Genomic DNA, 16,230 nt, shown 5'->3' with positions numbered 1-16,230 from the left:
GACTTGTCCTGCAGCAATGTAGATTCAGCATCTTTGCCCCGGAGCTCGTGAGCAGCACAGGAGCTGGAGGATTGTCGCTTTTTAGGAGGCCGCAGGCGGGAAAATGGCAGGAATTACTCTGAAGGGGTACCTGCCATGATCATATTCAAAGCTTCTACTGTCCAAATCCTGGAAGCTTTGCAAACATTGGCAAGGGAAAGGTTGGATAACCCTTTAAATGTAGATTAATGGTCTTTTTGGGATCTGGGAAATATGACAGTGTCGCCCTTCAGCAGCCTGCTAGTGTCCAACTGCCATTTCTAGTGGAAGCCACCAAATTCATCTGGATGCTGTAGGTGACAGTGCCAGATTTACTCTATTTGTATCGTTTCTAATGGAAATGGGTGAAGGGATTTATAGTAATAATTTATAAGGGAGAACAAAACAAAAATTTAGCTTGGCTCCCAATAGATGTGGAACTGCCCCTTCTGGAAAGCTGGAACATGTTCTACAGCCACTGGTGGTGCAAAACCGTTAGGTCCTGGTTGGGCTGGGTATCCACCATCATGGGCAGAGCTGTGCTAATTTCCTTGTCTCCCTCTCCCCCTCCCCTCCTCTGATATTGTTCTAGGTCCGGGCCTGGCATTCATCGCTTACCCCAAAGCCGTGTCTATGATGCCCCTGCCCTCCTTCTGGGCAATTCTCTTCTTCATAATGCTTCTGCTACTTGGATTAGATAGCCAGGTAGGTTATACATCATAATATATCCTCTGCTGTTAATTATCAATATGTTGGGATTTGCTAGTGATCTCGGGGGACTGTATAAGTGAACAAAGCTTCATGTCTACAAAGGTCACTGAGCTGAATCCTAATGAAGAATTCCAGGTATTAATATTTTTAGGTAGTTACACTGGGCCAGTGTTACTATGTATATTCCTGCTCAGTGACTCACATGGTAGGGACACTAGAAGGAGACTGTCCCCAGAGCTTACACCTTTAACCACTTGACCTGCGGAGGATTTATCCCCCTTCCTTTTTTTCCAATACAGCATTGCTTTATTTTAACTGACAGTTGCGGGGTCGTGCGACGCTGTACCCAAATAAAATTGATGTCCTTTCCCACAAATAGTGCTTTTTATTTGGTGGTATTTGATCACCTCTGCGGTTTTTATTTTTTGCGCTACAAACAAAAAAAGAGCGACAATTGGAAAAAAAAAAGTCATTTTTTACTTACTGCTATAAAACATATCTAATAAAAAAATTTAAAAAATCAAATATCTTCATCAATTTAGGGGCCAATATGTATATTTTTATATATATATAAATATATATGTGTGTGTGTGTGTATATATATATATATATATATATATATATACATATATATCTAGATATAGATCTATATATAGATATAGATATATATCTATATATAAAATGTATTCTGCTACATATTTTTGGTACGAAAAATCCCAATAAGCATATATTGATTGGTTTGCGAAAAAGTTATAGTGTCTACAGACTATGGGATATATTTATGACATTTTTATTTATTTTTTACTAGTAATGACGGCAATCAGTAACTTATGCTGGGACTGCGATATTGCACGGACAAATTGGACGCTAACTGACTGACACTTTTTTGGGGACAAGTGACAGTAATACAGTGTTTAGTGATAAAATCTGCACTGTCACTGTACTGATGACACTGGCTTGGAAGGGGTAACGGGGCGATCAAAGGGTTAAATGTTTGCCTAACAATGTGTTTTGTCACTGTGTCTCCCTTTGAGTGCCCCCACGGCAAGCAACTTGGTATGGGGGCACATGAGCTTAGGCGCAGCTTTGTGTATCCATTCAGACATAGAACTGCGGTTTGGCCCCACCTCTCTCTCCGGATTGTATAGCTGACTTTGATTGACAGCAACAGGAGTCATTGGCGCCACTGCTGTGTCTTAGCCATTGAGGGGAGTCCTGGATGGCTGAGACGGTCGTGGACATTGCTGGATCGAGATGGGGCTCAGGTAAGCATCGGGGGGAGGGGGGGGGGGTATTGTGTGCTGGACACAGAAGGTTTTTTTTATCTGAAAGCATTCAGATAAAAAAAACTTCAGGCTTTACAACCCCTTTTAAAGTTCATGTGTGTGTGTGAAGGCAAGCATCCCAATACTTTTGGCAATATAGTGTAATTACATTTCTCCAAGCTGGACCAATTAACTAACTATTTAACTATTTAAAAATATATGCGAAATTCGTTGCTTCAGTCTCCTCTAGCACATATCACGGCTGGAAACCTGTGCTCCAGCACGGACTGGAAACCATAGGGAAACTGAAGAATGTCGGCACCCTGGCGAGATGCAGTTAAAAATCATTTTATTTGGGCAGCGATGAATACAGCACAAAACAGTCAACGCGTTTTTGTCTAGACGGCCTTACTAATGATTGGGTCGAGGAGGGTGGTCTAGGCAGAAATGCTTTGATTGTTTTCTGCCATATTCATTGTTGCCAAAAATGAATTTTTAACTGCAACTCACCGGGCTGCTTGACTTAGTATACATAAACCATTAGAATGTTTTTCTTTTAAAACCTGTTCCTATGTATGATTTTTAAAGAAACAATAATAAAATGATAAATATATGTACATAGAAGCAGCCATGCTTGTCTTTACCAGTAAAGTGACATCAGTCTTTGTTCTCTCTTGTGACAGTTTGTTGAAGTTGAAGGACAGATCACCTCGTTAGTTGATCTATACCCGTCCTTCCTACGGAAGGGTTACAGGCGAGAGATCTTCATCGCTATTGTGTGTTTCCTCAGCTATCTTCTGGGGTTGGCTATGGTCACAGAAGTAAGTCAGTTTGCAAGCTTTGCTGCCCATTTATTTCCATTGGCTCCCTGATGATGTCTAAACTGTCAGCTCTTTTGTCCTCGGTACAGATTGACTCCCAATTTACTTTGGCTAAAGATAACATTTCCAATCAGACTGCTAAATACACTGCACAAAACTAACTCTACAGAAAGAAAAATATTAAGTCCCGATTTACACATATGTGATGTGGGAAACCTGCGAATCCAATGCAGGTTCCTGCAGCTCATTCAACTCGCAGGACGTTCACACTGCCATATGCGAATCGCTGGGGGTTTGTTTGCGTCTGAATGCAGGAAACAAGCCGCACCCATGTAACCGGGTGAATGTAGCCTGAGTATTATTGGCCACTGATAGGGGCCTCACTACGGCACCCTCTTCTACTCCTGTCACGCTTGGCACAGGATTGCGAAGTCACTGTACACACCGGTGTGATTTGCCACAAAGAGTAGCAGAGGTGTATAAACCCCTGTCTTGACTACATAATTTGCTGCTCCAAGATGCCGTTGCAGGTGGTCATTTGAAAGGAAAGATAAGTCTGATCAACTGTGATGCTCCTCCCTACAGAGATCACATGATCAGTATGCCTAGGCATCTGGCAAAGACTGGTCCCTGTGTGATACCGATGCTGCCATTGGCCAGCTGAGCTATTTGTTGCTTCTGCTGCAGTTTTATGTTGGGGGTGGCAGATGAGCATGGGACCAAATTTTGGTGAGAGGTCTGCTATATAATACTCCAATGTTGGATGCCTCTTCATTAGCACCAATAGAATGTTTTCAGCATGGCTCCTCCTTAGAATAATCTCAGAACTGTAAGCCTAACCCTATGCTGGCCACGGAAACCTAAGCCACATATGGAGAAAAAAAAAAAAAAAAGAACAGTAACTGACCAATCATTTACATTTGGAATAGCAAGCGGTGCACTAAGTGCCTTACACCCACTTCCTGTGAGGAGCAGATTGTGTGGTGCTTTAAAGGTTCTCATTGGGTAAGGGGAAGGACCCTCCATGATCATTTTTTAAAAAAGGCTTCTGGCTGCAAAGGAGACAAAACTAACCCTGGACTGGTAACTGTGGCCAATGCATCTACTTTTTACCATACAATATGTTTGTGTCACCATTTCATTTTCATCGATGTCCCATAACCCCCCCTCTCCTGTCTCCTGCAGGGCGGCATGTACGTATTCCAGCTCTTTGACTACTATGCAGCTAGTGGTGTTTGCCTCCTGTGGGTTGCATTCTTTGAATGTATTGCTGTATCCTGGGTATATGGTAAGTCCTTCTCGCTTGGTAATAAGATTTCATCAGGTTTTATATTGAATGTCAGCATGGTTCCATGCCATGTGCTGTCTCAGCTTTCTAATTTTAACCGTTGGATGGCATCCTGTTCACTAAAACATGGTGTAGTTGCGAGTGGATGTATCCCTTTTTTTATTGTATTACAAGTGATTGTAAAAATGTTTATTTTTTTTATTAAAACAAAAACAATAAACCTGTCAGTGGCGGCTGGTGCTCCATGGGCCAGTGGGGGGGGCTGGGGTGGTGGGGCAGCAGACGGACACTATACCACCATCCCTGTGAGGTGCTGTGTGAATTCTAAAATGTGGTTGATAACAGCCGCAGCGTCTGTCAGATACCATTAAGGTCCTCTTCACACCTATATATTACGTTATTTAGATAGAGTCCAAAGCAGAAGAAAAGTGCACTACAAGCACAGTGTTGGTGCCTAGTGATGTGCTGTAGTGCAGGTCCGTTGGCACCCAGTAAAAGAATCACAATCCGTAAAGTTCAATATTGAGTTGGCCCACCCTTTGCAGCTATAACAGCTTCAACTCTTCTGGGAAGGCTGTCCACAAGGTTTAGGAGTGTGTCTATGAGGATGTTTGACCATCCTTCCAGAAGCGCATTTGTGAGGTCAGGCACTGATGTTGGAAAGAAGGCCTGACTCACAGCCTCCGCTCTAATTCATCCCAAAGGTGTTCTGTTGCTGGACCTTCCTTTGTGCACTGGTCCAAATCATTTGGTGGAGGGGGGATTATGGTGTGGGGTTGTTTTCAGGGGTTGGGCTTGGCCCCTTAGTTCCAGTGAAGGGAACTCTTAAGGTGTCAGCATACCAAGACATTTTGGACAATTTCACGCTCCCAACTTTGTGGGAACAGTTTGGGGATGGCCCCTTCCTGCTCCAACATGACTGCGCACCAGTGCACAAAGCAAGGTCCATAAAGACATGGATGAGCGAGTTTGGGGTGGAGGAACTTGACTGACCTGCAGAGTCCTGACCTCAACCCGATAGAACACCTTTGGGATGAATTAGAGGGGAGACTGTGAGCCAGGCCTTCTCTCCAACATCAGTGCCTGACCTCACAAATGCGCTTCTGGAAGAATGGTCAAACATTCCCACAGACACACTCCTAAACCTTGTGGACAGCCTTCCCAGAGGAGTTGAAGCTGTTATAGCAGCAAATGGTGGGCCAACTCAATATTGAACCCTACAGACTAATGCCCCGTACACACGCGTCGATAGTTGGCCGTGAATTTTCGGCCAACGTCCGATCGGCCCTTTTTCGGCTTGTTAGTATGATGCTTCCGACAACCGACTCCGACTTTTCGGCCAAAAAAAATCTGGTGTGCAGGCTATAAAATTTTTGTTGGCCGTCACCACAACAGCCAATTTTCCGTCAGTCAGTACAGATTTCGGCAGACAAAAATCTGATGAGCAAGTCTGGGCATGCTCAGAGAAGAAAAAACACACGAAAAGTAAACCAGCACATGACATCACTTCTGAAGTTGGTTTTTGTTGGCCGAGAAAATTTGTGTGCAGTCTAGAGCACATTTCAACCAACAAAATAATCGTTGCGTGTGTACGAGGGATAAGACTGGGATGCCATTAACCTCCCTGGCGGTATGATTCTTTTGGATTTTAGGTGCTGAAAGCGGTACCATTATTTTGCATGTATTCTTGTGAATGAGCAGCCCAAACCAACTGTATACATTTATTATATATATTGTATATATATATATATACACATATATCATATATATATTTACATAAAAAGTACATTAAAACTGCAGGAAAGGGCACTGGGGGGCAAACTAATGTGAATTTATTTTATTTTGAATGGTATCAGTGTGTTTTTACATTTGAATTTGCCGCCGGTTCCACCCCCCTGCGAACGTCACGTCGCAGGAGACGGAAGCCGGGGCACGGAGAGGATCGGGAGGAAGATCCGCCGCCAGACACCGCCGAGATACATCGCTGGATCCCGGTGACAAGGTAAGTAACCCCTCTACCAGGATCCAGCAGTGCTTCTGGCGGTACCCCGAGTGTGGCTCGGGGTTACCGCTTTTGGCTCTGAAATTTAATTCCGAGTCACGCTCGGGAATACCGCTAAGAAGGTTAAAGTTCATGTGTGTGTAAAGGCAGGCGTCCCAATACTTTTGGTAATACAGTGCAGGTGTGAAGCCAGCCTAAGGCACTTGCCGATCCCTTTTATTTGTTTCCTAGATTTGCTAATGTGAATTATATTTTTCATGGAATTAAAGTTTTTACTGCTCTATTTTACTCTTAATGTGCAGGCGCTGATAAAATGTATGACAACATTGAGGATATGATTGGGTACAGGCCAGGCCCATGGATGAAGTGGAGTTGGTGCTATATCACGCCTCTGCTGTGTGTGGTGAGTATGGCTCTAAAAGCTCCAGAGCACATATTGGGGGAGACATGAGAACAGATAGTTGGGTTCATTCTATGACTATACATTTAACACCGGGTACGTCAATGACATTCATTTTCAGAGGAATTCTTGCATATATACACAGATTAGCCATAACATTATAACCACCCACCATACTCTGTCTAGGCATGGACAATACTAGACCCCCGAAGGTACGCTGTAGTATCTGGCCCCAAGCCGTCAGTAGCAGATCCTTTAAATCCTGTAAGCCAGTGGTTCTTAACTCCGGTCCTCAGGACCCACTAACAGGCCAGATTTTAAGTATCACCTTGGCGAGATGCAGACTAGAGTACTGCAATCACTGAGCAGCAAAATATATCACCTGTGATGTATTGAAGTTATCTTGCAAACCTGGCCTGTTAGTGGGTCCCGAGGCCCGGAGTTGAGAACCACTGCTGTAAGCTATGAGGTGGGGCCTCCGTGGATTAGGCTTGTTTTTCCAGCACATCACACAGATACTCGACTGGATTCAGATCTGGAGAATTTGGAGGCCAAGTTAACATCTTAAACTCATCGTTGTGTTCTCTAACCACTTGCCGACCAGCCGCCGGAGTTTTACAGGTTTTTTAGTTTTTTCGCAGGTTGGCTCTGTTACACGAAACAAAGTACATGTATGTTGCTTCGTGTAGCAGTTAGTGTGGCACGTGCACACATATGCGCCGATCGGCTAGAGGGGGAGCCAATCAGTGGGTCCGGCGGCTGCGATGTCTGTCGGGCACCCACGATCGCTCCCTGTGGAGACAGAAAGGTGGTCTGTCAATGTAAACACAGCAGACCGCTGTTCTGTGAGCGATGAACACAGGGATCCTGTGTTCCTCCTATTTAAGAACACAGGTCTCTGGCACCCCCTAGGGACACATGTAACCCTTTGATCGTCCCTGGTGTTAACCCCTTCCCTGCCAGTGTCATTATTACAGTAACAGTGCATATTTTTAGCACTGATTACTGTAGTAATGTCACTGTTCCCCCCCCAAAAGTGTCAAAAATGTCAGTTAGGGGTCCGATCTGTCCGCTGCAATGTCACAGTCCCGCTAAAAATCACTGATCGCTGCCATTACTAGTTACTTAGTAGTTGAGGTTGAATAAAGACATCAGTCCATCCAGTTCGTGTGTGTGTGTGTGTGTGTGTGTGTGTGTGTGTCAGTGGCCTGATCATTTCCCATAGCCCTGAATCTTGTGATCTGTCAGATGCACGTCCAAGTGTCTTTTAAAAGTATCCATACTCCCCGCAGCTACCACCAATTGTGGAAGAGAGTTCCACATTCTCACTGCCCTTACAGCAAAGAACCCTTTACGCAGCTTAAGGTTAAACCTCCTCTCCTCTAATCTCATTGTGTGGCCACGTGTCTTCTTACACTCCTTGAGACTAAATATTTTTTTTTCCTGTGCTGGGATCACCGTTGAGGTATTTGTAAATTGCTATCATGTCCCCTCCCAGGCATCTCCTCTCCAAGGAGAATAAATTAAGTGCTTATAATCGCTCCTCATAATTAAGGTCCTCCAATCCCCTAATTTGTTTAGTTGCCCTTCTTTGGACTCTCTCCAGTTCCAGCACATCCTTTCTGAGGACTGGTGACCAGAACTGGACAGAATACTCCAGATGTGGTCGGACCAGAGTTTTATAAAGTGGAAGGATTATAGTTTTATCTCTGGAATTTATCCCCTTCCTTGTGCATGCTAATATTCTGCCGGCTTTGACAGCCACAGCCTGACATTGCATGCTATTACTTAATCTATCTTCTACTAGAACCCCCAAATCCTTCTCCATTCTGTGTTCCCCCAGAGGTTCCTCCCCCTAAAGCAGTTTGCATTTGTTTTTTGCCCCCAAGTATAATACCTTACACTTCTCTACATTAAATCTCATTTGCCACGTAATTGCCCACTCTGTTATTTTGTTCAGGTCATTCTTTAAGATTTCTATATCCTGATGTGAAGTTATTACCCGACATATTTTAGTGAAAACTGAGATTGAGCTACTGATTCCGTCCTCTATGTTATGGATGAATAAATTAAACAAAAACAAAAAAAATAAATAAAAATGACATAAATCTTTCTCGTAGTTAGTAGACGAGATAACGTTTACGCAAACCAATCGATATAAACTTATTTGGATTTTTTTTACCAAGAATATGTAGCAGAATACATATTAGCCTAAAATGATGAAAAAATTTGATTTTTTTTTTTTATTATTGGGAATGTTATATAGCACAAAGTAAAATATATTGTTTTTGTTTCAGAATCGTCACTCTTTTTTTGTTTAAAATAAAAATCGCAGAGGTAATCAAATACCACCAAAAATAGAGCTTTCTTTTGGTGGTATTTGATCACCTCTGCGATTTTTATTCTTCACGCTATAAACAAAAAAAGAGTGACGATTCTGAAACAAAAACAATATTTTTTTACTTTCTGCTATATAACATTCCCAATAAAAAATATTTAAAAATCACATTTTTTCATCATTTTAGGCCAATTTGTATTCTGCTACATGTTTTTGGTAAAAAAAAAAATATCCCAATAAGTGTATATTGATTGGTTTGCGCAAAAGTTATTGCATCTACAAACTATGGGAAATATTTATGTCATATCTATTTATTTACTAGTAATGGCGATTAGCAATTTTTAGCGGGATTACGACATTGCGGCGGACCCCTAACTTACATTTTTGACACTTTTGGGGAGACCAGTGACATTACTACAGTAATCAGTGCAAAAATATGCACTGTTACTGTAATGGCGGGGGAGAAGTTAACACCAGGAGCGATCAAAGGCTTCAATTTGTCCCTAGGGGGTGTTTTCTAACTGTGTGGGGTATGGACTTATGGAATGAACACAGAGACCTATGTTCCTAAATAGGAGGAACACAGGATCCCTGTGTTCATTGCTGACGAAACAGCGCTCTGCCATGTTTACGATGGCAAACCGCCGTTCTGTCTCCACGGGGAGCGATCGCGGGTGCCCATCCCCACAGACCAGCTTCCCCTGTGGCGAATAGGCGCGTGTATGCCCCCCATGATCGCTCCTGCAAAGCGATTTACGGGTACGTCGTTTCGCAGTAACCTGCCGCTGTATATCTGCGGCGGCTGGTCGGCAAGTGATTAAATTCGCACCAGATCAGTGTGAACCGGGGCTGAAGCTTCAGAGTGAAGCAAGGATTGCAGAGGGATTAAAAAAATAAATGAGCCCACAGTTGGACTTTAACCCCTTGTTTGCATACTAACCTCTCCTCTAAGTCAAATACCAACGATCCCAGCCCCAGAGATACTTTTTGCAAGAGAAATAATCGAATGTGTGTATAAAATATTGTGACATGCTCAGCATCCAACATTTAAAAAAATATGAAAGTCAAATCAAAAAGGTACTTTTAGGCAAACTTTACAACGGTAATTCTAAGCTGAACTTGGAGCACAAAAACTTTCCACTTTGTGTGCACTAAAAGGCTTTGCAAATCCAGATATTTAATTTGTATTCATAGCGGTGACATCATCACTGTGCTGTACATTGCCTGTGCAGAGAGCAGAGCTGTGGGAGTGGTCCTGTAGGTCCACCAACTACAGGAAAGCTACAGGAGGGGGCGGAGACGAGACCAGTCACCCTGCACAAAGAGAGAGCAGTAGGTCCCACCCACTATAGGCTGCCTGTAGAAAAGTACAGGGGGTGGGGGGCGGAGAAAAGACCAGTCTCCCTGCACAAGTAGAGAGAGCAGCAGATCCCACCCACTATAGGCTGCCTGTAGAAAAGTACAGGGGGGGGCGGAGAAAAGACCAGTCTCCCTGCACAAGGAGAGAGAGCAGCAGGTCCCACCCACTATAGGCTGCCTGTAGAAAAGTACAAAGGGGTGGGGGGGCGGAGAAAAGACAAGTCTCCCTGAACAAGGAGAGAGAGCAGCAGGTCCCACCCACTATAGGCTGCCTGTAGAAGTACAGGGGGGGGGGGAATGACAAGTCTCCCTGCACAAGGAGAGAGAGCAGCAGGTCCCACCCACTATAGGCTGCCTGTAGAAAAGTACAGGGGGGGGCGGAGAAATGACAAGTCTCCCTGCACAAGGAGAGAGAGCAGCAGGTCCCACCCACTATAGGCTGCCTGTAAAAAAGTACAGATGGGGTGGGGGTGGAGAAAAGACCAGTCTCCCTGCACAAGGAAAGGGAGCAGCAGGTCCCACCCCACTATAGGCTGCCTGTAGAAAAGTACAAGGGAGGGCGGAGAAATGACAAGTCTCCCTGAACAAGGAGAGAGAGCAACAGGTCCAGCCCACTATAGACTGCCTGTAGAAAAGTACAGGGGGGTGGGGGGGGGCGGAGAAAAGACCAGTCTCCCTGCACAAGGAGAGAGAGCAACAGGTCCAGCCCACTATAGACTGCCTGTAGAAAAGTACAGGGGGGTGGGGGGGGGCGGAGAAAAGACAAGTCTCCCTGCACAAGGAAAGGGAGCAGCAGGTCCCACCCCACTATAGGCTGCCTGTTGAAAAGTACAGGGGGGTGGGGCGGAGAAAACACAAGTCTCCCTGCACAAGGAGAGGGAGTAGCAGGTCCCACCTACTATAGGCTGCCTGTAGAAAAGTACAGGGGGGTGGGGGGCAGAGAAAAGACCAGTCTCCCTGCACAAGGAGAGAGAGCAGCAGTGAGCGGTCTTTATTATAGGAAGTCTCACACTGGATTACTGCACAGATCTGGAAGAAATACACAAAGTATACAGAGATTCCAGAAGAATACACACAAATGTATTTAGATGATATTTGCTTATGCTGGAGTTCAGCTTTAAAAGTGTAGTAGTTACAAAGGTATACATTCTACATTTCATACTTTTTTTTTCTTTTCTTTTTTCTAGGGTTGTTTTATCTTCTCGCTAGCCAAATACACCCCACTGACCTACAATAAGTATTACACGTATCCGGACTGGGCAATTGGTTTGGGTTGGGCTCTGGCTCTCTCCTCAATGATCTGTATCCCGCTGGTCGTGGTGTATAGAATTTTGCGGTCTGAAGGAGGGCTTATTGAGGTACGTGAGAAAAGGCGGATGATGGATTAGGACTATTTACACAGAATGTATTTCATTTTCTGCATTGGGCAAGCAGAACCTGTTACACAGTGCCAGCACAAAGGCCTTATAGCGAACAAGGCTAAAAGGCAAGAGGTGTGCCGAACTCAATTCCCCTCAAAACTGTTTATTCAAACACATGCACAAAGCGATATACACTGTGGGACAATCCCCCCTCCCCCTTAGCAGCCAATCCACATACACATATAAGGATCTATGAGACACTCCTGCAATATTCCAGCAATCTGAAAAGTCAAACCATTCATCTTCATACATTTCCTGAGAGATATTGCTGAGAAATATTATTGTCCCATCTGAAGCCATCCAAACCATTCTCTCAGCGTCCCCCAAGTATCTGTCCCTTTACTCCAAGTGACGGTGAACACCGTCACATTACTTGCACACTTATTAAGTCATGTACTGCCCTTTATTTGGAGTACCACAATTTAAAAATATGTTTTGTTTCCACAGAGGATCAAATCCGTCACAGCTCCCAGAGAGCTAGAGCGCTGGGCCAAGGAAGAAGGCTCCACCCCCTTCTGCCCCAATGGCGGTCACATGAAACCAACTCACGTCATTGTCGAGACCATGATGTGACAGAGCGCCCCACCCCCTCACCATCTAAGAGGGGGGGAGGAACACCCTACCTACCCAGCTGTTTACTAACCCTCTCCTTAGCGTCAAGTCTGGAGATCTCTATTTGCACTAGAATTTGATTGGTCAGCTCTTGTAGAGAACGTTGTATAATATGTGTGCGCACGTGCGTATTTCATAACATTTTTAGTGAGGGCCTGATCTCTCGGTGAAGAGACAACCTCATGTCAAAGATTATAAAAAGATTTGATTTTTATATATTGCAATATATTCTAATTATTTTTATCAATTTTATCTACCTCCTCTCAGGAGTCGGTTCTTGTTTAAAAAAAAAAAAAAGAAAAAAGTGACAGATGGTCACATTAAAAAAAAAATATAATAATACAGTTTAATAAAATCAAAATGTCTACCCACCTGAGCACAAATGGAGATATTGTATCTGGTAAAGAGCCTAAGTATCATAAAGCTTTGTAGTTCCACAACAGCTGGAGAACCAGAAGGGGAACCTTGCTGAACAATTCCATAAGTTTTACATAGAGACATTACTATTATAACAACTATAATAGGATAAAGCTGAGGGGGAGTTAATGAGCATGTCTGGCTTTCAGGCCGGAACCTTTAATAGAGTGATTTGGCAATACTTTTTTTATTGATTTTTGGGCACAGCAGTTGGGACGCTCCTTTACTATGGGTGATCTGTACCCCAGGACTAGGGAGTGACTTATTGGCTGTAGATTATCACATAATTTGTCTTTTTTTCCTGCCCTTTAATCAGAGCCTAGCCTTTGTGCCTCCCTTCCAATGTTACATTGGACCCCTAGATGTGCAGATTCACTTCTATAATTCATGCACTAAGCCTACCCTGCAGGCTGCCACTAATGATCTTTTTTTTTTTTTTGTTTAATTGTCATACTTCCTTTGTCAGTCCCACGGAAGATGACTATGTGCTATATCATTTATAAGCTGAACTCCAGGATTCAAAAAAAAAAAAAAAATATATATATATATATATATATATATATTTGTAGTGTGTCTCTTCTCCTCCTTTGCCCCCCCCCCTCCCCGCATGCATAAAAGGCTCATCACAGCTAGAGGAGGAGGAGGAATAGGCCGTAACACTTGCTTTAGTCCCTTAGAGTGGACTTCCTCCACTCTATGTGACTTGTTCCCTTGAAGCCTAGACGACAGTTTCATGCATTGGTAAAGTACAATGTAGTATCAATAAGGGACCCTGCTGCCACCTTGTGGTCATTTAGAAGTTTGCAGAGATGGGCATTGCCACCAAGGAGCTGTCAACTGTACCTGGAGAATGATTTTAAGAGCTAGAAGTAATTTTCTTTACTGGGAAGACAATATGCCCTTATGTACACAGTATAAATTTAATCAGATTTGAATTCCTGCCAAGGTCAACTGGGAAAAAAAGTTACTCCTTCGTTCCTAAGGCCCCTTTCACACTTGTGTGACTTGTCCTGCGACTTGGGACTGCAAAGTCACACCCCATGATTTCCAATGAGTACAATTCGTATCTGTACGCCTTTAAAGTAGCCTCTGCACTACTTTGGTCTGACTTTGATGTGACTTAAACCTCAAAATTACACAGGCATTGCTCCATTTACTAGAAGCTTGTGACTTTGTATGTAATTTCATAACTATATAGCTTGTTCTAAAATAACATGAATTTGGGTTGATGGGATTCTGAAAGCAAAATACCTGAATGAAAAGCTTCTCCTTAAGGCCCCTTTCACACAGGCGGACCGTTTAGATCCGCCTGTCCGTTTTTTTGGCAGATCTGAACGGTCCCTCCATGCATCCCTATGGGGCATCGGATGTCAGTGGAGACATGTCCGCTGACATCTGATCCGATCCGTCAAATGTGGACGGATGGAAACCCTATTTTCAGTCCGTCCAGCAGATCGTATTGGATGGGATCGGATGAGAACGGACCGACGGTCCGTTCCCATCCAATTCCTCCATAGAGATGCATAGGGACCTGACAGCTGTGTCTCCGCACACAGCGCGGAGATCAGCTGTCATCCTCCTGCTCCCCGATGAGATAAACGGAGTTCGTCCGACGGAGCGGATAGTGTGAAAGAGCCCTTAGAGACAGTAAAGCAAAAGCAATTTAACGTTACTTCAAATGACCTCACTACCTTAGGTTATTTGGAAATTGGCTTTAATGGCTAAAAGTAGAAGTTCACATCTAACACAGGTTTAGATTCAGGTCTATACAATGGGGGTTGATTTACTAAACACTGCATTCTGCAAGTGCAGTTGCTGTAAAGCTTAGTAAATGAGAGGCAGCTCTGCTGACTTCCATCATCCAATCATGTGCAATCATGTTTTTTTTTATTTTGTTTGCACGTGATTGGGTAATCTTTGTATAGTGAAGCTTCACCTTATTTACTAAGCTCTGGAGAAACTGCACTTGCACGGTCTATTTGCCTTTAGTTATTCTAACCCAATGACTACTTCCAAAGACCTTATAAAGATTCATCGGCTAGCTAATATGTTTAACCACTTTACCACCGGAGGATTTTGCTGTCTTACGTCCAGGCCACTTTTTGTGATTCGGCACTGTGCGACTTTAACTGACAATTGCACGGTCATGCAACGCTGTACCCAAACGAAATTTACGTCCTTTTTTTCCCACAAACAGAGCTTTCTTTTGGTGGTATTTGATCACCTGTGCGATTTTTACTTTTTGTGCTATAAACAAAAAAATAGCGTAAATTTTGAAAAAAATAACAATATTTTTCACATTTTTTTATATGAAATTCCCCCCCCCCCCAAAAAAAAATGTAAAAATCTAAATTTTTTAAAAAATTTTTGGCCAATTTGATTTCTGCTACCTATGTTTGGTAAAAAAAATCACAATAAGCGTATTTTGATCGGTTTACGCAAAAGTTATTGCGTTTACTAAGGGAAAGATTTCTGCATTTTTGGTGTTTTTTTTTTTTTTTTTTTAACGAGTAATGGCGGCGATCTGCGATTTTTTTTTTGCGGGACTGCGACATTGTGGCGGACAGATCGGACCCTTGACTGACATTTTTGACACTTTTGGGGGTACCAGTGACATTACTACAGTAATCAGTACTATAAATATGCACTGTTACTGTAAAAATGACACTGGCAGGGAAGGGGTTAATTTTATTGGAGAGGGAGGGGTTAATGTATGCCTGGTGCTTACTAACGTGTGTGGGGGGAGGTGACTGAGTGACACAGGGACAGATCGCATGTTCAGCTATGCTGAACCCTGCAATCTGTCCCTGTCTGTCACTTAGGAGATCCGCCGCTCTGTTTACACAAGCGGGCGGATCTCCAGACTCGATTCCCCGATGATCGGGGAAGAGCGGCGGCGATCGCCGCCGCTCCTCCCCTGGCCCGACTCCCGCTGTGACTGAACACAGCGGGAGCGAGCCTCCGGCGGCGCGCGAGCGCCGCCCAGAAGGGGAGGAGTCCAGCGACGTAGGTCTACGTCGCTGGACGGAATCGAGCCACTGTGCCGCAGTACAGTCCCAGTGACTGGTCGGCAAGTGGTTAAAGTATAGGCAAACCTAAAATTAAATTAACTAACTGTTACACTTTAGTTCTCCACCCCCATTGTTGAAATTATGTACGTGAACATGAATTCATAGAAGCACAGGTAATGCAGATTTTAGGAGCAAGAAATACTTCTAGAAGATCTCACCTCTTTGTCTTTGCTCTGTTTTCCAAGTCAATGTGTGATTGATGGTTCTATGGAGGTGTTTTTGACATATCCCCTGCTACATTCTTTGTATCCTTTCCCCTCCAGTAGTACATTGAAGATAGTCAATTTTTCAAGGTCATTTCCTCATTCTCCAGCTGTTCTGTAACCGAGGCTCCCATATAAAGTATCCACGTTATAAATATTTTGGCTGGGAGTGTGTTTCCGCAAATCTATACTGCAAAAAGACATTCCTTCAAAAGTAGATCTAAACCCTAACTGGGTGACATTTAGTTTGCTAAATTGCTGTCTATCAAACAGTTGCTATGTTGTTTTGCATAAAATACTTGTT

At 43.6% G+C, this 16,230-nt stretch overlaps 1 protein-coding gene across 2 annotated transcripts in view; it reads left to right on the top strand.

Moving 5' to 3' along the window:
- SLC6A6 (solute carrier family 6 member 6) overlaps positions 1 to 12,833 on the top strand; it is a 108,785-nt gene extending 95,952 nt beyond the window's left edge. For both annotated transcript variants that reach the window (XM_082265369.1, XM_082265368.1), the window contains 6 exons: positions 611 to 723; positions 2,678 to 2,815; positions 4,001 to 4,103; positions 6,408 to 6,508; positions 11,390 to 11,560; positions 12,071 to 12,833. In XM_082265369.1, the coding sequence (XP_082121495.1) occupies positions 611 to 723; positions 2,678 to 2,815; positions 4,001 to 4,103; positions 6,408 to 6,508; positions 11,390 to 11,560; positions 12,071 to 12,196 (752 nt within the window). In that variant the 3' untranslated portion in view covers positions 12,197 to 12,833. The remainder of the gene's footprint in view (positions 1 to 610; positions 724 to 2,677; positions 2,816 to 4,000; positions 4,104 to 6,407; positions 6,509 to 11,389; positions 11,561 to 12,070) is intronic.
- Positions 12,834 to 16,230: the final 3,397 nt, after the last annotated feature.

The sequence above is a fragment of the Pelophylax lessonae genome (assembly GCF_965119305.1).
Source record: "Pelophylax lessonae genome assembly, chromosome: 8".
Taxonomy (NCBI): domain Eukaryota; kingdom Metazoa; phylum Chordata; class Amphibia; order Anura; family Ranidae; genus Pelophylax; species Pelophylax lessonae.
The sequence above is the reverse complement of the archived record's forward strand: the minus strand, read 5'-3'. Positions and strand labels throughout refer to the sequence as shown.